The sequence below is a fragment of the Leptonychotes weddellii genome, chromosome 7, assembly GCF_054177405.1.
Source record: "Leptonychotes weddellii isolate Sample4059 chromosome 7, ASM5417740v2, whole genome shotgun sequence".
NCBI classification, from domain to species: Eukaryota; Metazoa; Chordata; class Mammalia; order Carnivora; family Phocidae; genus Leptonychotes; species Leptonychotes weddellii.
The window spans coordinates 88,809,356-88,834,642 of record NC_138375.1 but is presented as its reverse complement, the minus strand read 5'-3'; the positions used below and the strand labels follow the sequence as shown (position 1 = coordinate 88,834,642).

At 44.9% G+C, this 25,287-nt stretch overlaps 1 protein-coding gene across 10 annotated transcripts in view; it reads left to right on the top strand.

Annotated features, from left to right (window-relative positions):
- Positions 1-25,287, top strand: part of PDE8B (phosphodiesterase 8B) — a 225,343-nt gene that overhangs the window by 147,308 nt on the left and 52,748 nt on the right. For 8 of the 10 annotated variants that reach the window (XM_081826701.1, XM_081826704.1, XM_081826703.1 and 5 more), the window contains 5 exons: positions 1,949-2,037; positions 7,941-8,019; positions 11,684-11,824; positions 13,377-13,465; positions 15,583-15,643. In XM_081826701.1, coding sequence (XP_081682827.1) covers positions 1,949-2,037; positions 7,941-8,019; positions 11,684-11,824; positions 13,377-13,465; positions 15,583-15,643 — 459 coding nt within the window. The remainder of the gene's footprint in view (positions 1-1,948; positions 2,038-7,940; positions 8,020-11,683; positions 11,825-13,376; positions 13,466-15,582; positions 15,644-25,287) is intronic. The other 2 variants (XM_081826700.1, XM_081826699.1) reach the window with 1 other exon arrangement.

The following is a 25,287-nucleotide window of genomic DNA, read 5'->3' as shown; positions in this document are numbered from 1 at the left end:
TTTGCTTAATCCTCATCTACACTCAAGAGATTTAATATTTTCGCCATTTTTGCAGAGGAGGAAACAGGCTCAAAATAACTAAAGAGCTTGCCAGAGCTCCTAGTCATGACAAAGTGAAGATGCAACAGTGTGTTACTGAACTCCACACTCCCTGTTGGGTCCAGTAAAGTAGTTCCCAGACTGTACCGTGGAGCACTAGTGTTCCAAAATCTCTTGATAGGTGTTCCAGGAAAAAGGCGTCTGGGGTCAAATCAGCTTGGGGAATGAGTGAGGACTCTGTTCTTACTCTTGCCACCCCTGGTGATACCCAGGGCGCGCTAGCGGTATGGCCCATGAGCAGAGCGAGCGCTCTGAGAAGGTCTGCCGTAAAGAAACAGCTTTAAATGTCTGAAGGCAGAGCCCAGAAATCTAGCAGAATGCCTGGTGATTCTTAGCATGCTGAAGTTTGAAGGCCACTACTTTTGATTCACTCGCATTATTTCAGTGATACCAGTTAACTATAGCCTAGGAAATCCTCCAAGGAGAGGTAGTAGAGTCTGCCTTTGGACTACAAAAACCTGCATCAAGTGTCAGCTGTGAACACCCCAGTGCTCCAGTGTTTTAGGAACTGTCACTTTTAGAAAGCTGTTGTTCGCTAAATACTACGGTGTTTAGTTCTTAGAGCTAAAGAAAAATAAAAACTAAGTAATTAGAAATGAAAGTGAAAATAGAGTATGATTTTGTATACTGACTTTGTATACAGATTTTATATACTGTAATCAATATAGTACATATATACGTACATAAAGGCTTTGGAGCCTAAGGAAAATAAACCAAATGTAATGATATCTGTAGCTTTTGACATGATCAGTGACTTGAGGGCTTTTTTTCTTTATATTTTTCTAAATTTATACATTTTTTTTTTTTTAAGATTTTATTCATTTGAGACAGAGAATGAGCTGGGGCGGGGAAGGGGCAGAGGGAGAGGGAAGCCTGATTCGGGGCTCGATCCCAGGACCCTGAGATCATGACCTGAGCCAAAGGCAGACGCTTAACCGACTGAGCCACCCAGGCATCCCCTGAATTTATATATCTTAAATTAATGTGTGTAACTTTTATAATTAAAAACAGACAACAAAAGTTAACTACTTAAGTTTGTGTCTTAAAAAAAGAAACCTGCCCAACTGTGTTTATTGCAACATTTTTGAAACTTATTTTTATCACAGATCCTTTTTAGTATCTTACAAAGCATCCACTAACAATGCTCAGAGCTTGGCTACAGGCTGTTATATAATCTTCACCCATCCAGAAGTTGAGCCTGAACCTAACCATGTTTAGCTTTGCTTTGCAATAAAAAGAGAAAGTATTTCTCTTCTGTGTGTGTTCATGGCTTCCCCCCTTTGCTTCTGGGAATACCCAGAAGTATTCCGCAAAGTAGAAGCCATCCACACTAGATGCATGGAAGAGTGTGTGTGTGTGTGTGTGTGTGTGTGAGTTAGTGAGAGAGAGTGAGAGGAGGAGGATGAAGTCAGAAGATGAGGAAGTAAGCAACGACGGGTCTCTTCTCTTGAAAAGGGTCATTCATACCACGCACACACTGAACATGTCCAGTGTTGGATTTAAAAGCCTTAGCGCAATGTGAAGCAAACATGTTTCAGTAATTCACAAGCCTGGGGAGGTAGTCTGTGCCCTTGTGTGTTTATCTTCCTGTGAGTATTCTTAATGAAGTTCTTCCCCACCTTTGTCATCAAGGGAGTTACATATACAGTAAAATCTGGTCTGTTGTTTCTCATACATTTAAACAAGGGTTTCAAACAGCTTGACTATTTTTTTTTTTTTCATCTCAGCTCATTTCAACTTCTCAAGTTGTCTTATGTAACAGAGTTACCTGGCGTGGGAAAAACTAAGTTCATTTGACTCTTTAAGAAGTAACTGTATGTCTTACATATTATTTTTGTTTTCTTTTCAGAGATTTATGGAGAATAGCAGCATAATTGCTTGCTATAACGAACTGATTCAAATAGAACACGGGGAAGTTCGCTCTCAGTTCAAATTACGGTATGTAACAAAATAAGAAGGAGTGCGAGGTTAACAGTGTTGTACAGATGTTTTTGTCATGAGGCTGCTGTTCACAGGTTCCTAGCTGAATCCCAGGGGTTTCTAAACTGTTAAGTAGGTGATGGTAGCTGGTAAACAGCAGATTCTAAACGGGGAGCCTTCTGCTTAAATGAAATAAATGAAAAATCATTTCTTGTTTTGACAATATTTTCCACTATGTACGGCAGTTTTAAAATTAGATTTGAGGAAAAATACTGTATAATTCTCATATACTTAAATTGAGGTTAAGAGTAGCCTTTGAGGATTACTTTCTATCTAATACTTTAACACTTATAAATGCCTGCTTGGATTGTTATGAATAGGGGCAAACCAATGGGTATATTTATTATGCTAGCCATGAGAACTGCTCTGTAACCATGATAGCAGTTTCAGGAAGTCTGTGACTTCAGTATGCAAGGACATATGTTCAAGAAATCTTACATCTCTTTACAGGCATATAGTGCTTTAAAAGCAGGCTTTTCATGAAGCTCACCTCTGAGCTGGGATTCTCTGTAGATGTCTAGCTGTTGGCGGGATGTTCTGCTTTGGGGACGTCTCGGGATATGAGGGCCCTAGCTCATCCCTGGTTTTGCACAGGCTCCACTCTACCACATTCCCAGACCCCGATTTCTTCAACCTGTCCCCCTCGAGTAGAGAGAGAAGGGCAGAGAGGAGGCTCTTGCCAACCTATAGCCTGGGGGCGGGGGGTGCGAGGGGCGCTGCAGTCCTTAGCAGCTCCAGGCTGTTGGATGCCAGAACGTCCTTGACACGGCTTCTCTCTCTGGCCAACCCAGAGGTCATGATGGTTTCAGGCTCAGTGAAAAATAAGATAGCATCTCAGTGTAATGATTATGCTTATCTTGACTACTTAATTTGCATTCAAAGAGGACAAAACCATTTATAAACTTAATTTCTTTCTGACATCCTTGGAAGTAAAATGGATTGACGTAAACCCACAAAGGCAGGTTTTTGAGGGTTTACCCTGATTAGGGAAGTAACTTTTTGGTGGACAGAGAGCTTTAAGAAAGAGTGTCGGGAGGGATGTCTGGATGGCTCAATCAGTTAAACTCTCTGCCTTCTGCTCAGATCATGATCTCAGGGTCCTGGGATTGAGCCCTGCATCAGGCTCCCTGCTCGGCGGGGAGTCTGCTTTTACTTTGCCCTCTGCCCTTACCTCCCCTGCTTGTGCTCTCTCTTTCTTTCTCTCTCAAATAAATAAATAAAATCTTAAAAAAAAAAAAACAGTATGGGGATAAATAGTCACTTTCTTAGGTGGGAAAGTATTTTTTTAAAAAGTCAAACTAGTGGAAATTCAGGTATTTTAACAGCGTATAGTGAGGAATATTGCTAAGGAGTTTTGAATACATAAGTTTAAAGCCCTTGGTTTCTTTGTATCTTTGTATTTATCAGCTTCAGAGAACTTCATAAAATTTTTTGAGAAAACTCATTGCCTTTACTTCAGCAATTTCTGTTTATTGTACATTCTTTTTATTCCTTGGGGTCTCTACTGTTTTTCATTGGGGATAAAAAGATTGTACTTTTAGATGTTTTCAAAATAGAATTAGAAAAACAGGGGTTTCATTTTGTTTTAATTCTTCAGCTGTGTATTATCTACAACAGAAATGAACAGCAGTCCCCTTAATGCGTTGGTAGGTAATTCCCTCATGGCATTTTAAGTAACTGCATTTTGAATTCTCTTCAGCAACCTCGCATGTGATGGCATGTGTAGGAAGTCAGAAGGTGCCTTGTCCACACAGGGCAAAGGCAGGTCTGGCGATCCGAAATAAACGTTCTCAGCCAGCGTGAGGGTTAAAAGAAAGGACTTCCCGTTATTGTGCTGATGAAATTTGCTTAGAGCCAGGGCACTGACCACTTACGAAGGTCTCATCAGGTTCAGAACTTGGCAAGCTTCTAAGTACATAGCACGATGCAGATCTTAGAACTTCTCACTCCTCACTGACTGGAGCTGGTTGGAGAGGTCATAATGAAAAGGCTCAAGTTAGTAATAGAAATCAATGTGCAGTTGGTGAGTGGACTTGACCCAGGCAGGCAGTGGTGCCAGGAGGCTGGCTTTGCCCCGTGTGCGGATCCCTTTCCACAGCAGCTTCAGGTTGGCTGGTAAAGAGTCTCTCTTCCCAGGCACGAGCAGCCAGCATGAGAACAGCCCCACAGAGGGGAGAGGAAAGCAAGAGTTCTTCACAGAAGGCCAGAGAAGGACTAAGCAGTCAGTTTCTTCCATTGCTTTTTGGCTGGTTCTGCCTCAAGCATCTCTAGCTTCCTTCCCTTTTTTGGAGAAGGGTATGTGGGCCTGGTTTGACCCTTCCTGCATACCCTCTATCTGGGCCCCTCAGTCGGGGGGTAATGACCCATTCCGTGATCTCCCCAGCTCCTTCCGCATCCGAGGACATCTAAAGAACCCACCTGCATCTCAGAGTCAGGCAGGCCACTCTGTCACTTGCTGCCGATGGGGAATATGAGGCTCTTTATTATACAATGCCAGAATAATTATAGTCTAATTATATAATACTTTTCTTTGCAATTCCTCCCCCAGCTGCAGCTAAATATGTGACATTACCAGCATTCTTCAAGGACAGGCTGTACCACAAGGGTGATGTCAAATGTTGAAGGTAGAAACTTTTGTCCAGGTCTTGGTTTGTGGTAACGAAATTTAACCAAGACAAAAGAAGGATCATGTGCTCAAGCAAATACTGAATTTTAAAATTCCATGATAAAGAATAACTTCTAAAGAGAAGAAAATCCTATGTGTGCTGGATGAATTACTATATTAAACGGCACAAATCATGAAATGGGGACTGTCTGGGGAAATATGGGGTAAATTATGACCACTTACCTCTACTAATGTTTTCTCTCTTTATCATGAAAAGGGCTATGTTAACCAAAATGCAGATAAGATTTAGCTACTTACTGGGAACTTAAACTGATCGGTTGATACTAACGCGGACCAGCTGTTATTTCATATCAGTTTGATATGTTAGCCAGGACGTAGACTCAAATCATCAGGTTTAGTTTACTCCTAGTCTTAAGACTGTAGCAGTCCTAAGTTTCAGCAAGAGAATCTAAGTGTCTGAGGGACAAAACTTTGTATTCCACGGAATGCTACCCTTCTCATTATCCGTAGACATTTCTAGAGCGCCTTTTCCTGGCATGGACCCTGGTGGCAGGGATAATGCCACCCGACCATCCCAGCCCCAATATTGGGACAGAGGAAAACACTGAGAGCTAGGGAGACTCTTGACAGGATCACAGCTACCCAGTATGTCGGTGGCAGTGTGGGGGAGGATCCAGGCATCCTGCTGTTTGGTTGGAGACACTCGGCACCCCGTCACAGCACGATGTTCTTTGTAGACGTCACACCAGGGCCCCTGTAATATTTGCCGTGTCCGTTGGGACCTTCAAGGGCCCTTACGAAGGTGAGGGGTCATGGTTCCATGGCCTGCACTTCATGGGTTTCCACATCGAGTTTACCTTGCCTTTGAGCTGTTTCCGATTTTGCAACTTCTCAAGTTGAAAGATACAAAAATAGATCCGAGGCACAGTTACATGGTTCCTGAGAACAGAAAATGAATACAGCTAAGGCTCTTCTGCGTGAAGACTATTAATAATTAATACAAGCAATTAAATTTCCAAACTCTAGGAACATGATTTAAATTGATTACCTCATTTTGCCGCAGGTTTATTTAAATAGAACCATCAACCAAATTGGTTTAAAGCCTAGGTCTGAACAGTGCCATGCAGCCTGTCACTGGGAGAGAACAGCCTGCTGGCCCTGCTCATGTTCTCCTCCCTCGACGGTTGGTACGAATTTGTCTTGTTCTGTCGGGCATTACACGGAAGGTTTTATGCTTTGTGGATCATCACACAGTGAATATTGCATAGATAAATTTCGGCAGTTGGAGCTAAGGTCTTACATCAGGGCAGCTCTCGAATTGACAAAAACACGAATAGGCTGAAGGACCCGTTTAAATGCATAGGTGAGACGTACAGGCATTTCAGAAAATGGGCAGGAGAGGAATTTATTACTTGATAAAGTGTGTTATTGCTTAATTATCCAGCTCTCAAATGTAAGGATTAGTCCACACAGAGTGTGCGTTTCCACATGAGACCCCTGGAGATCAGGATACCCTTTCCTGTGCTGCCAGGCCGGGTTCTGGACCCACGTGCCTAGAAAATACTACTGATGGGACTAGCTCTTGCTTGCCTCTTCGTGAAAGGTAGTGTAGTAGTGACTTTGGTAAGAATTTTAAAACCTCTTTTATTCTTTTTCTAATATTAAATGATCTTGTTTACAAATGCAGTGACGGTATTAAGACAGTTCATGGTTCAAGTTAGTTAGACTGAAGCTATTGAAATAAGGAAACCTGTTGCATCTATCAGGGATCTCAGAGGAGTTAGGCTTACCTTGTGCTTGGCTCACCCCATCGTTGATTACTTATTTACCTGCCCACACTGGTACCTTCATCCCTGCAGCTACGGGAACCGTACCCTTCAAGGGACTAAGATCTTGTACTCCTCCTGCGGATTACCTTGCTAATATTGAATACAGTTTTTGATTAGATATTTCAGGGATACTCATGAGAATAGATAGGTTATGGTTCACTTTTCTTTTTACCACTGGCCGTTGAAAGGGTTAGAGAGTAAGGAAATACTGCCCTGGGAGCTTACAAATAATACTAAGGTCTATATGCTGAATTCTTACAGTATCTGAAGCACTTTGAGAAATGCCTCACATAAACTCTTTTGATGTTTACAGCAACCTGTAAAATGGGTGTTGTTATTCTCATTTTGTAGACGAGGAAGCTGGGGACCAGCCAGGATAAAAAGTTGCTCAGGGTCCCATAACTGGCAAAATACAGAACCCGACTTGACTCAGTTTTTTTCTGCCCTCTCCCTTGTCAGTAGTTTAAAACAGGATGGCAAAGTTAGATGCCTTTATGAGTGGAAAAAATGAATAACATCTTAAGATATGTTTTATAAGAAGCAGCATCAAAAGTAAACCTGTGTTTTTGGTTTTTTTGTTTTTGTTTTTGTAATGGGTAAGAAAGCCCTCACTGGGATTCTTTAAACAGCCCGTACAAATAACAAAGCTCTAGTAACTAGCTACATACTTTCTGTGTTAGGTAGTAAATAACTTGCTGTATTTGGAGTTGCACTAGATTAGAAGGTACTTAAAATTCTAACCAAGAAACTAGAAGTTGAAATGATGTAGAATTTTCCACTCGGACAAGAAGGGTCACCAAGAAAAGTGCCTACCTGGAGGGTGTATGATTAACCAGGCAAGGGGAATTCTGCCATATCTGCCTTCCATCATGCCAGTGGGTGGGGTTGAAAGCAAAGTACCATATAAAGGCTTGTTTATCAGAGATGATGAAAGTAAGAAAGGAGGAAAAAATGTTTCTGTGTCTGTTGCAAAAGGACAGACAGAATACCTCAGATTCAATTTGGGCTTAATTGAGTTATCCTAATTGCTGGGGTCTTGACTTTTCCGTGACCACACTAGGAATGAAACAGAACAGTGTTAACATAGACTCAGGAGACTTAGAAGATGGTCTCCTGCAACTTGGTTCTCTTTTGTCAGTATTAAGGTTTCATTTGGCACCTAGGTGATTCATTCCATGATACATGAAGAGTTGGCGGGATTATAGTTCTTTGTGTTTTAGTCACAGAAATATATGCTGTTGTTTATTCAAACTAACTAGTTTAGTTTGAAAGGCTAGGGTGTTTATTTTCCTTCCAAAAGGGCATGGTTTTAATGAATTTGGGGCAACTGTTCACTTGGGTAAATTAACACATGAAATGCTAATGGTTTTATAGCTGCACTAAAGTCAATCTTTTGCAACTTACAGGGCCTGTAATTCAGTGTTTACAGCATTAGACCACTGTCACGAAGCCATAGAAATTACAAGCGATGACCATGTGATTCAGGTATGGAGACACTTTTTATCTGGAGATGTCTAAATAGAACCTTTCAAGTTTGAGCCATCCTTTTTCAAGGGACTTTGCAATAAGCCTTACATTTTTGTATATTTTCTTTGGAGAAAGAAGCATCAAAGTATGTTAAAAAAAAAAACAACTGATGGACTTAGTTTAAGAATTAGATATCCAGGGCGCCTGGGTGGCTCAGATGGTTGAGCGTCTGCCTTTGGCTCAGGTCATGATCCCAGAGTCCTGGGATCGAGTCCCACATCGGGCTTCCGGCTCAGCGGGGAGCCTGCTTCTCCCTCTGACCCTCTCCCCTCTCATGCTGTTTCTCTCTCGCTCGCTCTCTAAAAAATAAATAAAATCTTTAAAAAAAAAAAAAAAGAGATATCCAATAAGAATAAAAAATTAGTTAGATTAGAACCTGTGATTTCTTTGACCAAGATAGGTGAAATTCTTTGACCATTTGTAAGGACAGCATTTACATGACACAGAAGTTTGTCAGAATTATAGAGTAAATGCTTATAAGGGGGGGTGCCTATGGGAATGAAATATTTCAGAGGTACTCATTTATTTGCCTACAGTTGGTATTATAATCATAGAGCTGTCTTGTATGGTAAAGTTATCTTCTGAAGAAAATGGGTATAGTAGACAAACCTTTACTGCAGTAAAGTCATCTTACTATATTTGTTGGAAGGTAAGACATTTACACTTAAACAATATTCTGAAATGTAGACTTTACCATCAGTAGATAGCAGCCTGCCTGCAGTTGGTTTGCGTAATGGCACTGAGTTTACACCTGGAGCAATTCCGGTCATCCATAGAAACCAAAGGCCGTGCCCCACGACAGAGCCCCCACTGCACACAGACAAACCCTGCTCTCGTACCCAACCAGTAACAGCAGCAGCCTGCCCTGCCTAGGCCCCGTCATAAACAGGTCCATAACGTTACCTCCTTTCCATTCAGTAACTCCGTGAAAGAGAGTGCCCCATAATACAGATGGGGAAACTGAGGCCCAGCAAGGTCAAGGAATTTACTCAAGGAAAGACCCAGTAGTAAGTATTGGAACCAAAATACGTAGCCATGTCTTTCTGACTGCAGAACCTGCCTTCCTGGTTCCCTGTTGGACTGTCTTTATAGAATTTTCTGGCTGTTCCGTGAGGTGGGTCTGGAAGCTTCTTCATGTTGCTACCTGTTACTGCCCACCTGCACACAGGTCTGTATCCTGGACGGCAGAGAAACCAGATGTGTTTGCTACCAACCGAGTGCACATCTCGCATTCCCCTCACTTACATCCCGACAGGACCGATGAATTCCGTTCATGAAACACGTTTGCTTTGCACCCGCCTCTGACAGTGGGCAGCCAGGTTGTGATTTCCATGACGAGTGGAAGGGGCTCCCTGCTCTCGCTGCCTTCCCTGTTGGTAGTCTAACTGATGACTCCTTGAACAGGGAACGGAGCCCATCAATTCATAGCGAGCGTTCTAAAGTGGTCAGAAACCCTGTGTCTCTGGGGGAGGTACTGTGGTGGTACCATCTCCTCCCCCCCTTTACGATGAACAGGAAGAAAGGGACTACCCCCTTTAAAATCTACTGGTGATCTGAATATAAAACTCAAAAGCAAGGAGAAAGAAGTTGAAGAGAGGGTGTTCTGTGTAAGGGGAAGTAAAATGACATCTGGGCTATGGATTTCAAGAGGAGTCCTCCTGGACAGGATATTTCACGAACGTTCTTGCTCCATACCAGAGTCCTTCTCAGGGCACGGCCCCTGAAGAGTGTGTGCCTAGGGGGTAGCACTTAACTTCAGGAACAATCTTACCTATTCATCCCTCCATCTAAACTATTTACTTGACGACGTTTACACGAAGCTGACCATGTGCCAGGCACAGTCCTCACTCAGTATTTTAGATATTCTTATTTCTTTCTTAAAACCATTTTATGAACCAGGCACTACTGTTGCAGCCATTTTACAGATGAGGAAACTGAGAACCAGAGAAGACAAGTAACTTGCCCACAGTCACGGAGCTGGTAATTGGCAGAGCCAGGATTTGCACTTGAGCTCATTGGCTCCAGAGTCAAGGTCCTAGAGGACCTGCTGTGTTCTGAGGTTACAGCAACCCTAGCATGAGCAAAGGGCCCTGACTTCTACCTATGTTTTCAATTTAATAGCGAGGGTAGACTAAACAGACAGGAAAAGGTATGAGGATTTAGCCAACGAGGAAAACAGTACATACATCACGTACTTACTAAACAGCTCTGAGTATCCAGGGATAAATCCAAAGTAGGCTTGCCCTTGAGGATTTTTACGTCTAGTCGGGGAGAGAGGTAAATAAAAACTGGGATTGGGCATGAGAAGTCACTGGAAGCCTGCACAGGAGAGAGTGGGAGCTTGTAGAAGTGGTACCAGCTCGGACTAGGCAGGGGGTCAAGGATGGCTTGCTAGAGGAGGGGAGGGACAAATCAGACTTGGCAAGGCATGGAGATGGGCAAGGGCATTGTAAGTGGAGAGCATGTGGGCAGAGGCCCCGAGGTGAGAGGCCATGCTGCCCAGCCCCAGAAGGGTGGTGCCCACCACATGTAGGTGATGGGAGAAGAAGGCATGAAGACAATGTCACTACCCCTCCTCTTCTATCAATCACTCCTACAAGGCTGCCTGCTAAGGCTCCAAAGCAACCTCCCAGCCACTCCAGCTCCTGGATTTCATGGTGTCAGTAAAGCTTTGTTCTCAAGGGACTAGCTCCCCGAGTGTCCCTGCATCACCCGGCTCCTTACTGCTGTCCTTGGAGTGGAGTGCAGAAGTGACCGTGATTACAGTTTGCAAGAATGTGTCTGAAGCAGCAGGTGGATGTGCATGATGCCCAAAGAAATCCATGACCTAGAGGCCATATGGTCCCATTTTCCCCATGTTCTTTGTCTCGTTCCCCTCATTCAGCTTCTCATCCGGTGATTATTCTTTGAGAAGAAATTGGAGCCTGGAGTTGGGAGTTGGGAGTCAGGCAAGGAAAGAGCTCTGAATTCCAGGGTCCCGGGCAGAATTTTGGAAAGAAACCTGTTAGTCTGCTGACCTCGGAATGTGCTAAGGGTGCCTCGTCTCGCGCCCATGTGTGCCCAGCGCTGAAAGGGCTGCTTTCTGCCCAAACTATTTAATTAGATTTATTGTTCAGATGAGCTGGGAAGTGGCCCCAAGCCATAGCGTTGGTTAGTAGATAGTGGCAATTAGGAGGCATGAGAGAGCAAATCTCGGCCTTGCAGAGGTGTGACTAAAATAAACCCACAACCTGTTGAACTAAGTAACTTTTGTTCTAACTCATTTTTATTTTTTGAGTTTTTTATTTCATAAAAAACTTCATTTCATTGAAGATGAATAAGGCCCACACGAAGCTGGCTCTGCTAGATGAGGGCTTCTTGCTCTTGGTCTGCTAAGGAATTTCTTCCAGTGTCCCAGAGGGAACCAGGGTGCTGGTGTGCTGAATGAATACGTAGCTGCTCAGGAGTGAGGCAGCTGCTCTGGGGGGCGTAGTGATGAGGACCAGTTGGCACCCACATCAGAGAGTGCTCATCCAGGGAACTTCTTCCTTGATAGTCCAGTGTGTCCCTCTGTGTGCCAGCAAGCCTTCCTGGGGGCACCCAGCATTACCCGCACTGACCTATAACCACCTCCTGTTCACAGTACGTCAACCCAGCCTTTGAAAGGATGATGGGCTACCACAAAGGCGAGCTGCTGGGGAAAGAGCTCGCCGAGCTGCCCAAAAGTGATAAGAACCGGGCCGACCTTCTCGACACCATCAACACCTGCATCAAGAAGGGCAAGGTCAGTGAAAGAGATCTGCAAACCCCTCCCCGATGCTTTTTTTTTTTTTCCCCCTGCGAGCTCTATGTCACGTCTTTAAGATGAGCTCCTTTCCTAACAGGATAATTGAGTGAAAGATCTCTTGTATTTGCAAAATGAGTCCATTGTTGGGTTAATTTTGGATACCAAATGAATGTGCTCCTTATGATGCTGTGGAATCTGATGAGTTTGCAACAGGAGAGTTTATCCTTGGGGTGAAGATATCCCACCTGTCGTTGCTGCAGTCTCATTCCTGGCTCTGAGCAGAGTTCCCCCATATAGCTGTCGTGTTGTTAGTGTGCCCAGTGTTCGGGGGACTCGAAGTTTGTAATACCAGTATTTACATATGGGCCCAGTTCTTCGTCAGTTTTCCTTTCTCTGTTCCCTGTCTGCATCATAGCTGGGTAGAGACCTACAGCTTGGTTCTCCCTGTCACGTCCATTTGTCCAGCAGCTGAAGGCAAGGCTGTGAGTGCAACAGGCTCCTTTCCTCAAGCCCTCCCCTGCAGACGAAGGGTGCGGCTCCCACGGTGGGGGCTCCCTGTGCATTTTCTTTTAGGCACTCAGAATGCTTGCTCGTATGACTTCTTTGATCTTGCTTTCTCTGATGTGAAGTAGTTAGATAAGCACTGTATTTTTTTCATTAGGGATCACTTTTTACGAATAAAATAAGTTTGGGTTTATATGATAGGCAACATCAATTTCTTAAAAATAGGGACAGCAAGCCTGAAATGGAATCAGGACATTATCAAGTACTCTGAAAAAAAAAAAAAAATCGGCCAGGAGAGTACTACCATGCACCTGGTGACCCCAGAATGCACACCAGTTAGCCGCTCTTGGGGCTGGGGGGGGCGGCAAGAAAAGGCTGTCGAGAAAATTTGGTTCTCGTTTATTCCCTCCCTCCCAGAACTTGTGGAGGTGCCACAGGATCCCCCTTGAGGGCACAGGCTCTTCATCCCTGCTGGCTCCCCAGGGTCCAGAGGCAGCCAGAATGTTCATACTCCTCTTTGCTCGATCCATGGAATCTGCCAGGAGCCAGACTAATGCCAGAGAAGTCTTGGTAGGATGCCCATAGGAGAGTAGGGGAGGACAGGTTTCAAGGAGAATTAAGAGACAAGAATTTAGAACCACATTCTCCACTTCCTCATGCGGGCAAATTAGACTCTCTGAGCCTCGGCTTACCTGTCTATAAACTAAGGATGATATTATCGAGCTCAGAGGTTGCTGTGAAGATTTTAGGGAAGACCCTGTAAGAATCCCTTGACCTGGGGCTGCTACACTCACAGGCTGAGCGTGGCAACTCCACCTACTCATCAGCTGTCCTTGGACCCTGGGAAGGCCAGCCTGGAGGTGGACACGTTGGCCTTTGGGGACTTGGTGCATGGTGACCACAGTCTTGGGTAGTAAGTATCACAATGGGTACAGTGATAGAGCAGTATTTAGTGGGATGGTATTGCTCAGCTTGACGAGACCCTCTGTAGAAGCAGCCATAAGCTTCGATGGAAGGATTTTAAGAGCTCTCTTTGTCTATGTAGGAGTGGCAGGGGGTTTACTATGCGAGACGGAAATCCGGGGACAGCATCCAACAGCACGTGAAGATCACCCCGGTGATTGGCCAAGGAGGGTGAGAGTGAACTTCTTGATCTCTTTTAGTTGAAGGGCTCATGTGGGCACTGGGTTTGCATATTGAAATGCCAGTGTAAGCGTTAGGCCCCCAGATACGGTGGGTTGGGGCTGTGCATAGCATATATCGTGGACGATTCCACATGGTTGGCAACAGCCCCCAGACGTGGCTTTCCCTCCCCCTCTCTGCTCCCGTTGATGGGCTTTACAAAGCATCTCCCCAGCTGCCCACCTTCGCCTGATCATCTGTGGTTCCATTATCCCCACTACCCCTTGAAGGAGCTGTGTTTAGGCCTTCCCCTGTCAAAATAACAACAAAACGACGGGGCTCACTGGCCTCAACCCTGCCCTGGGAGCCAGGCTTCTCTCCTTGAGGCACTTGCTCTGTAGTGGTTCTCTCCGGGCTGGCTCTGGGCTTGTTCCCCAAGGCAGAGAGAGCCCTGAAGGTCATGGTTACACAGAGAAAGGTGTGTTTGATTAGAACCTGAGGTGATCTGATTTCATTTAATCTCAGATTATCAGAGAAGACTATTCAAGAAGGTAAATACGTAATCTCTTTTCCTTCTCCCAGTTCAATTTTGTGAGAGGGTTTACAAAGGCAAAGAGGATCCCCAAACAGTATGTCACTGAGGAGCCTTTAGTAAACTGGCTTGAAGGTCAACACTAGTTTCATAGCACAGTTTACAATGGACACATGCTGTCCTGTGATGTTTTGGAAGAAGAGGTATGAGTTTTTCAGGCCAGTAACCGGAAGTGGAAAGTCCTGCCTGTGACTCTTAGGACTACCTGAGTTCCTTTTGTTGGGTGGTTAGAAAACAAAACATTCTGTAAAGTGAGCAAAATGCCTGGAAGTCATTTCCTCTCCAATTTTACTTGTTTGGTAAGTTTTGAAATTGTTACCCCTCAGTTCAGAGACCACTGTCTTGTATTTCCTGGCATTTAGCTTCCCTCTGGGTGGTGGGGCCCTGGCAGGCCTGACAAGGGTTATGAGCACAGAGAGAGGCCTCCGGGCCCCCTTGGCATGGCCATTTCCACCAGCGGTCCGTGCTCAGAGGCCATGATGGCTGTCACATTGGTGGTATTATCATCCTTAGACCGTCTTTTCAGAGAACTTGAGCTAAGATGGAGTGTGTGTGTGTGTGTGTGTGTGTGACCAGAATTCTTAGGTAACCAAGGACGAAGAGACCCTATTGCTTGGAATTTCTGTCAGAATGAGTTTTTCTGATCTTTCTGATTTTACAGATAAGAGAGTTCTTTTGTCTAGACACAGTGCTATTTTTCCCCGAGGTGTAGGCAGTATACTATCAGGAAATTCTTATGAAAAGTAGGTAAATCTCTCCTCTTCCCGATTAGTGAAGCTCATTACAGAATAACCGGTATTTTCTATGCTCTCTTCAGGGTCTTCTAGAGAAAGTTGAATCAAAGGAAGAGAGACAGGAGATTCTTTCCTATTCCTATAAAATCTCACATAGCCCCCTGGAATTCCTGGTTCCACTGTCAGTAGAAAAATCTACCTTGAACTGATTTTTGTGCCGGGCTGAGGCAGCTATAGTCTCTTTCTGGTCTCCCTTGTGGTCATGAGCTAGACTGTAGGCTGTCTGGGGATTCTGTCCATAACCTTGAATTAAGACGAGTTTTCTCTGCCTGAAAAATGGCATCATTGGGATGACCATGCTGTGAAAGAATATGGAATATTAATGTAAACACAACGGCCATGTAATTTGGTCATTGTCCGAATGAGTCTTCTGCTTTTTATATCAGCTGTAAAATTATTAGTGTCAGTGGAATTAAAACCAATTTTGTCTGGAGTAGCATTTCATCCTATCACTGAAGATGCCTAGGAGACAAGCTTCAGGAGTCTGTTGCAAGATGAAATACCCATTAGGAAAGTGCTTCTGAGCCAAATGTGACTAAAAGGGAAGCCCGGTTTCTGAAGGCATGTGTGGGCTCTGTATGAAAAATGGGTTTTCCTTAGACTACGTTTTGTTTGAAATTTAAATCTGCCCTAGAATGGACCCTGGGGTTTTGCTTTAAGAAATTCTGTTGATGTTTTCATTTGCTGATTTGTTGAATCATCTCCTATCTGACTCACTAATAACTGATCATTTATGTTATTAGGAAAATTAGGCATTTTGTCTCCCTCAAGAAACTGTGTTGTACCACTGACAATAATAAGCAGGTACGGTATTCAGTTTCCTTCCTTCGCTTTGTCAGCTTGACCACGCATTACGTTCTCACCATTGTTTTCTGCTTGTCTTTCTCCATAGCTTACTGTAGTTGTCAGTTTAGGAGGTTTATGGCAAAATTAGGCTCCTTTAACAAATAGTTAAAAAAAAAAATTTCCTGCAAGCTTCTGCTTTATTAGTAATGCACATCAGTTATGATTTAGCTTGTGGCCATGCAACTAAAGAATAATATATTAGAGCATAAAATTCTTCTTCCAAATAACTATTTTTTCCATCTTAATTTCTTAAATGAATGAAAAGCATGTATCTATTTGAGCATTTCACTCCTACAAATTCTTATCAAAAACAGTCGTTCCAAATTAGTAAAAATTAGTACTATGAGCACTATTTGTTTTTACCATTTACATCATGTAGAACAATATATTAGAATCTTGTTTTCAGAGTAACAGAATTTTAATAAGTTGCTATGTTGAAGAACATTTAAGGATAGTTTTATCATAGAGAGCAATGCTGATATTTTCTTTTTTAATTATACTTTTAATACTGGATTATGTGTATTTTCATGCTTTAAAGTTTATTGGTTAAAAGGTACTGAAGTAATTACCAGTGATCTATGTTTGAAAACACAAGTATGACCTTTGATGTATATGGAGATTTTAAAAGAAGGGATAATATCTTAAAAGGATATGAAGGTCTTTGGGGCATAATACATTTTAGGGGAGCATATCGGGGAGTTGGAGAGTGTGGGATTAGATGGTGGAGGCTGGCCAGGCAAGGAGAGGAACTGCTGGGTGATAGGACCAGTGGACGCCTGGGTTCCCCCACCTTGAGTAGGCAGCTTCCAGAGGGGAGGCGGGCCTGGGTGCCGTGAGCCTGTGCAGGACGTTCAGCTGGTGTCTCAGTCCATCGAAGATACCCGTGCCTCATCCTTTTTTTTTTTTAAATAATGACTCAATACTTGTATATATTGCAAAATTATCACTACAGTAAGTCAAGTTAACATGCATCACTAGACATAAAATTTTTTCTTATAACGAGATCTTCTTTTGAGACCTATTCTCTTGGCAACTTTCAAATTTACATTACAGTGTTAACGAGTCACTGTGCTGTACATTATATCCCCATGACTTATATGTTTTATAAGTGGAAATCTGTACTTTTGATCCCCTTCACCCATTTCCCTCCCCACTCCTCTGCCCCCAGCCCGCCTCTTGCAACCAACCTGTTCTCTGTATCTATATGATTGGTTTTTTGTTTCTGGTCTCAATTGTACATGTAAGTGATACCATATAGTATTTGTCTTCCTTCATCTATCTTATTTCACTTAGCATAATGACCTCAAGGTCCATCCATGTTGTCACACATAGCAAGATTTCCTTCTTTCTCATGGCTGAATAATGCTCCATTGTATGTATTTTCCACATTTTCTTTGTCCATTCATCCCTCAGTGGACACTTAGGTTGTTTCTGGGTCTTGGCTGTTGTAAACCATGCTGCCATGAACCTAGGAATGTATATATCTTCTTGGGTTAGTGTTTTCCTTTCCTTTGGATAAATGTCCAGGAGTAAATTGCTAGAATATATGGTAATTCCATTTTAAATTTTTTGAGGAAGCTGCACAGTGCTGTGTCGGTATACATTCCCACCAACAGGGCATGAGGGTTCCCTTTTCTCCGTATCTTAGCCAACACGTTTCATTTCATAGCTTTTTGATAGCAGCCATTCTAACAGAGGTGAGTTGATTCCTCATTGTTACTGATTTGCATTGTCCTGATGACTAGTGATGTTGAGCCTTTTTGCATGTACCTGTTGGCCATCTTTATGTCTTCTTTGAAAAAATGTCTATTTAGATCTTCTGCCAATTTTTAAGCCAGATTTTTTTTTGTTTTGCTATTGAGTTGTATGAGATCTTTATATATTTTGGATATTAACCCCTAACCTGATATGATTTGCTAGTATTTTCTCCCATTTGGTAGGTTGCCTTTTTATTTTGTTGATAGTCTCCATTGCTGTGCAGAAGCTTTTTAGTTTGATGGTAGTCTCAATTATTTATTTTTCTTTTGTTGCATTTGCTTTTGTTGTCATACCTGAAAAATCATAGCCAAGACTGATGTCAAAGAGCTTAGGCCCTGTGTTTCCTTCTAGGCGTTTTATTGTTTCAGATAATATATATGTTCAAATATTTCGTCCACTTTGAGTTGATTTTTTCTGTATGGTCTAAGATAATGGGCCGCTTTCATTCTTTTGCATGTGGCGGTTAAGTTTTCCCAGTACCGTTTATTGAACAGATTATACCTTCCCCATTGTATATTGTTGGCTTGTCATAAATTAATTGACCACATATATGTGGGTTTATTTCTGGGCTCTCTATTCTGTTCCATTGATCTGTGTGTCTGTTTTTATGCCAACACCATACCGCTGGGATTACCATAGCTTTGTGATGTAGCTTGAAATCAGGGAGCATGATGCCTCCAGCTTTGTTCTTCTTTCTCAAGATTGATTTGGCTATTCACAGTATTCTAGAACAGCGAAGGGAATCGTGCTTTTTCTTAAGATTTAGTCCAACATAAAATGCCTCTTTCAACACTGAGAATTTCATTGAGAATCAGGAAGCTTTCACTTAATATCATCGTCACATAGAAAGGCAAGTCCTTGGGGACCTCTGGGAAAGGAAGGGACTTGACTTTCATAGAAAAATAAATTCTGCCAGCAGCAAAGTTGACACATTCCAGGAGGAAGGATGAGGTCTACGTGGGAGGTGACATGGGTAGAGGGAGAGGTGTAGGGCATCCTGGTGGCTCTTTAGAGACAAGCCACTGAACCCAAGCCAGCGCATGTCAACCTGGGTTGGGTGGTGAAGCTGCTGTACAGTATGCAGGCCCACCTGGGCTCATTCATGCTCATGCCAGGCATGAGCCAAGTACAGTTCACGTCCAAAATCAAGCACAGCCTTCCCCTACCAACATAGGCTTGCTCCTCCTCCTTCCTCTCTTTATCGGTCAGTTGGACCCCCAGTCTCCTTACCACCAGTCTCCCTGCAACCACGTGTGCCCCAATTCTACTCATCCTTCGTGGTCCCTCCCGTGCAGTGTCGAGTGCCATCCCCATCCTCAAACCCCCACGTACCTTCTTTGCTGGGTATCACCCCCACCGTTACCACAGCCATTTGTGTGCCTAACTGCCCTCTCCTCTCCGGTGGAGTCACCAGTCTGTGCTTGTCTCAGTGAGCCCATCCTGCCCGGGGCAGAGTAGGTCCTGCAGCTGTGGGTCAGCTTGAATGGAATTGCATGTCAAGGTCCTGGCTTCCTGCCACCTTCAAACCCTTCCTGCTTCACAGAGAAAGGAGGCAATCCCTTAGTACAGAACTTAGGGATGCAGCATCGCAGGGCCACCTCTTTTCTGATGCTCTAAATAGAAACGTCTTCATTGCTGTGAATTAGCTGCTGTTCTGAGAAGAGTGGAAACGCAGAGCTCAGATACCTGAGCCATTGACGTCACCTAATGGTGCTGCACAGGCCTGGACAGACGCTTAGATTTTCCAATAACAAAGAATTTTTATGTCTCTGGCTAGCCACAGTGTTTTTCCTACTCATCTAAGGAGGCTGAAATGAACGGTGATGGGTCTATGACGGGAAGGGCTCCCCAGAGGGTGGGAGCAGCCTGTCTGAAGGCGGTTCTGGCCACACTGCTTTCTGGGGCTTAGCCTTGACGTCAAGATCCGCCCATGGGTTTGCATTTTAACAAGGAATGAAATTGTAAGCCAGGGTGCTATCTTCTGGTAGTGCCTGTCATCAGCACAAATCCCTTTTCCTGGGTGGACCCTGTAGCTTTTTGCCAAGGGGCTGGAAGTGCTCGGGGAGGTTTGGTGGCTGTAAACACCGTCTTCCCCCACACACACTTGCTCCCCAAATATGCCAGGGACGGTCTCTGCCCCAGAAGCCGTGGGGGTCACAGACAGATCAACGGGATACATTTCGAGAGCATGGTGCAGGGGAGGTAGGAACCGAGAGCAGGAGAAGCACAGAACACAGGACCAAAGGAGACTGGCTAGAATTTTTTTAGGTGTCATCTAGGACAAGAGGCAACAAATGATAGCCTCCAGGCCGAGTGTGGTCGGTTTTGTATGTAAAGATTTATTGGAATAGAGCCACACTTTGTGATGTCGTGGTCCCTTTCCTACTTCAGCAGCAGAGAAGTTACTGCAGACGCTATGTGGCCCACAAAGCCTAAGATGTGTACTCTCTGGCCCTTCACAGAAAAAGTTTGCCAACCCCATTTCAAGAGGATAATTTTCTTTTTGGACTACCCACTTTGCTGGGCCCAGGACAGTCCATCTGGCACCCCAGAAATGGCCCCCTCCATGCGCACACACACTTCTTTGGGCCCTTAGTTCGTGCCACCCCTGTACCCTGGTGCAGAGCCTGTCTCAACCCCTTTAGACCGGTAAGACACGAGGACCTGTTCCCTTCAGGCTTTTGCCTTTTCATGAGGTCTAAATCCAAATCCCACTGCATGACTCAAAGTGGAATTTCACGGACCTGCTACCATGGTCCAGGAGTCAAGCTTGTCCTGGAAAAGGAGGCTTCTAGATCCTGACTTCACACTACCTTCTCCTAAGCCGGCCTGGTCAAAGCAGAGGGGCCTCCCCACTGGCATCCCTACAGTGCCCACCCTTAGCGCATCCCCCATTCTCGCTTTTTCCTCCAGGCCTCGGCCACGGGAATACGGAGAGCACCGCCCTCCCAAAAGCCAGTGTGCTAGGGGCAGGTGTGGAGCCTGGGCAGAGAGTACGGGAAGCCAGCGGGCAAGAGGGCGGCGGTGCAGTGTTGTGTGCTTAGGTCGGCTCCCCTGGGCCCTCTTCTCATGGATGGACGACTCCCGGGCCATGGAGAAGCCCCAGATTGGTGCAGAAGTTGCCTGTCCAGTAAGAGGAAGTCGTTAGATTTTGTGAAGTCAGGGAGCACAGGCACCCAATGAAGAGCTCCCGAAAATATTCCCTGTCGCACTGCGGTAGAGCAGGGGAGGGGCCGTGACCCTGCTCAGCGGAGGCCTGCGGCTTTCTGGCTAATCGGGGTTCCAAGACAAAGGCAGAGAGCAGTCTGACCTGCCTTCTGCACAGGACTTTCCAGACCCGGGGTGGGGAGAGGGGAGAGAAGGACCTGATTTTGGAATTCCACTGACAACCTCTACATTCTCATTTAAGGGAAGAAAAGTTGTTTCAGCAGTGAGAAAACCGGGAAGGACCTAATCTCTGAAAGAAGAATAGCTATTGAACTTGAATAAGTTAGGCTTAATGGAAAAACTTGTTTCTTCCATTGCAGACCAATGGGAGCATTGTCACAGCCTAACATCAGTCTGGGGATGGATGTTCGGGGGTCATTGCTTTGTTTTAAATACTGATTTATTTATGCGAGAGAGGGTAGTGGTGAGGGAGAGAAAAAGCAGACCCTGCACTAAGTGCGCCCGACACAGACTTGACGCAGGGCTCAACATCAACCCTGAGATCATGACCTGAGCTGAAATCAAGAGTTGGTTGCTTAACCGACTGAGCCACCCAGGCGCCCCTGGGGGTCATTGCTTTAAAAACACGTTCACCTATGTAACTTGTTTGAGAATAGTAGGAGCAGAAATGGGAGTGGAATTGTCCAAGTTTGCTGTGATGGAAACTTGCTTTGAGATCAATTTTGGGGGGTTCATTCATATTTTTATAGTCTGCTATTTAATCTTGAAATTGTAAAGATTAGGAAAAAAATAATAGAACTTTACTACAGTAATAATGCCCATGACTAAGCCTGTCAGAAGTGCCTAAAACAAGATACAAAGGGTATAGAGTGTCAGGGAGAAAGAAGAGGTCTTCAGGCTTGTGAAGGCTTTGTGTGGGGAAGGAGGGACTGGGCCCTGAGGAAGGCAAAAACAGTGGGAAGTTTAAAGGAATCAGATTAGGCTCAACATTGGAAAGAATGATTAGAATGGACCAAGCCCCTATGTAGTTTGTGGGTAGTGAGTTCATCACCAAGGGAGGTATTCAAATAGTAGATGGAGCACTTGGTAGGAAAAGCTGTCTGGGGAGGTCACTCACTGGCCAGAGGGTAGACTACATCGCTGGTTCTCCAAGTGTGGTTCCCTGGAGCAGCAGCAGCCCTGGGAGTTTGCTAGACCTGAGAAGTCCAAGGGTAGGGCCTGCACAGTCGGTTTTAACAAGCCCTCCCCATGGTGCTGATTCATGCTGAAGTTGAAGAGCAACTGGACAAGATGAGTGGCTGCCAGGCTCTAATACTATGAACTCGGATCACTGTTTCATGGATGGGGTCTCTTCTGGGTTAAATCTAGTCAGAAAAGATTTTTTTTCCACTTCTGGCCATCCAGCCCTCCTCCCCTCCTGAGTACAGGGACGCTGACCCACACTGCTCAGGACATTGCATTGCAGAGGACCCCCAGCTCTGCTCCAGCCACTCCCAGCCTGTGCCCTAGACTTGCACGTCCAGTCCTGAAATGTGGCTAGTTAGAGACAGGCTCCAGGTATAGACCGTGTGCTCAATTTCAGAGTCTTAGTATGGACAAGAATGTAAATTATCTCATTAAAAGTATCATAGTCTTGTATCGATGCCATGTGACAATATCTTGTACATATTATACCTAAAATATTACTCAAATTAATTTTGCCTGTTTTTACTTTTTAATGTGGCTGCTAGAAAATATACAATCACACACGTGGTTTGGATTTGTGGCTCACGCAGGATTTCTGTGGGACAGCTGGTCTAGCCATTCCCTCCCCTGTCAAATCTTACCCTGAATCCCGCTTCCCTTTGACAGGTGCCGAGGGCCAACGGGCTGTGCATATAGTCTAGTTTGTGCCAGTGAGTCAGCAGCAGATCCCATGAGATGAAGCTGTGATCCATTCTTCGGGCCCCTGAGGATGCTCTCCCTATTACAGGAAGATGATCTGATGGGCACTTAAGCAGACCTTAAGGGAACACTTTTGTTTGGGGAGATGTGGGGCATCTTTTCATTAGTTCTCAAACTGCGAACAGAAAGTTACCTCTCACTTTTAGAGTTCTTGGGTGGACAGTGGGAACCCGGGTGCCTTGCCCACTGGCAGCTTCCTGCCCACTGCCCCCAGACCCATTCCCATTTCCTAGCCCAAGACTGGTCTTCTCTTGGGTCTGTCCTTGCCCTTCATTGCCCCTAGGCCTCTATTCTTTCCATGTTTGCCAACTTCTGTTCCCCCTAATCCTTTCCTTCCCGGTAAGTGGCTTAGCCAATAGGCTTTTCGTGATTTTTGGACTTGTCCTCTAGGGTGTGGCAGAACAGCGTCCTTAATGCTAAGACAGTCTCATAGCTCATGGTATTCTCTATAAAACAGAAGAAGTGGCTGGTGCAGGCAACCAGGGGAGACAGGCACCCAGAATCCTGGGATGGTTTCTGCTCATTGCTAATCCCTAGTGATAAAAATGTTTGAATTTGTCCTAAATGCCCAATATTTGAGATCCGTCTCATGTTTTTAATGGCATCAACTGTTTGCAGCTTCCTTGTCCTTCAGCACTCAACCCAGCTTCTCCTCCAAGAAAACTTCCAGAACCCGCCAGCCATATCTCCCCCGAACCTGCCATGAGGGGACGGTGATGTTTCTCTTCTGCATCACCCGTCGGACTGTTAATTTTATCCTGCTTTGGATCAGTTCTCACCTTGGGGAAGGGACGCCACCGTGTGTGCCCTGTAGACATCCAGAAATTATTTTGAAAACTAATTTTTACTCTCTAGCACAGTAACCTTTGGAAAGTCTAGGAATTAAAGCTGAAGCTTCTGTCTAGTCCCAAATTAGTATTACGTGTAGCATGTTGATCTCTCTGGAGCTAATATGTCTCATGTGCTGTTAACTATTTTCCATGTTTTTCCAAGGCACACATCCAAGTTTAACTTCTTAAAAGGAAGTTGGAGAAAAAGGGAACTGCAGTTGAAACATGACCTCAGTTATCCCTGGAAGTACCTATTCACATTTAGAAATGTTTGTGTCATCAGCGTATTAGCATGATGCTGAGTTTGTGCACATGGACTTGACTCACAGTAGATGCTCCAAATATTTGTCGATGTATTTGTTAAAGCCACTAAGTAAACAAAACTTTTCCGTTTAGCTTTAGTACATATTTACATGAAGCTATTTAAAGAAAGGCCTCTGATGTTGCAAAACCACAATTTTTCCTGAGAACTAGTCGGAACTGCCAAAGCCTGAGCTGACATAAACAGAGTACCTGCTGCGTGCCTGAGGGAGCAGAGCCTCACTAGGAGGTCCCAGTGGGGAACAGGGACAGGCAGGGACACTGTGGATGCAGCGATGGAATTACATGTGCGGGAAAGTCTTGGGGCAGAGGAGAGGAGAGACACAGCTCTGTGGCTGGCCTTGCAGGTGGCTGCCGTGGCCAACCACGAAGGGCCGCTGGGGTCTGAAGCTGAGAGGGAGTTAGTTCCCTGGCTCACGAGGTGGAGGGTGACCCTGGAACATTCGGAGCATGCAGGCCTACACTGAGCACCGTGGGGGAGCAGGTAGACACAGGTGCCCTCACCCTGTCAGGGCGGCTCGGCGCTGTGTGGTCAGCAGGACCGCAGGCCCCAGGGCTGTCCACCCTGCATGGTGATGGGGTTCCTTTGCACTGTCCACGCTCTCATCCTGTTCTCTCTGCCACCATAGTAGGTGTTTGGCCCATGTTGGGGACAGATAGGAGGATGGGCAAAACAGAGGGAGGGGAAAGTCTGAGGTGCCGGTCAAGTTATCCACTGTGTGAAACTGTCAGTACCTCTCACTAGAGGTAGCCCAGCCCCGCTCCCGGGGGGCGGGGGGGGGGGGGAAGGGGGGGGAGGCGTCGGCACGCAGAAAAACCAGTTTGACTTAGGAAACAGGCAGTAAATAGGCATAGACACATTTAAGACCACTAGGATTTAAAGAGGAGATACTCCTCTAAATAAAGAAGGGATAAAGAAGGGATTTTTTTTTTCTCCTAAATTTAACTGAACTTCTAAAGGCTGCATTTTTATTGATTTGTCATTCAGGCTATTGGAAGATTCTGCTCACTATGCAGACTTAGACTAATTGGGCCCAAGAGACTTTCATGTTATCTTAGACCTGATGGTTAAAAGTTTTATTTACTTACTTTTTTTATGCAACTTATGGATATTAGCACTATCTGGAAATTTTTTGTTTTCTGAAGCAACAGCTGGTGGCTGACTCCTCAGAAGGAATTAATTGACTTCACATTGAGCAATTCTCAGTTGTAGGCATGCTTGGCCTAAGCTGGGCATTCATTCATCCGCGGAGTGAGCATCAGTTGCCCCCAGGCGCTCTGGCCCAGTGGAAGTCACAAGGCCGGATGAGGCTGAGGAACCAGGTTTCTCCCCACATCCACTTCTTTTTTTTTTAGATTTTTTTTTATTTATTTATTTGAGACAGAGAGAATGAGAGACAGAGAGCATGAGAGGGAGGAGGGTCAGAGGGAGAAGCAGACTCCCCGCCGAGCAGGGAGCCCGATGCGGGACTCGATCCCGGGACTCCAGGATCATGACCTGAGCCGAAGGCAGTCGCTTAACCAACTGAGCCACCCAGGCGCCCCTCCCCACATCCACTTCTGCTGAAGTCTTTGGGTGGC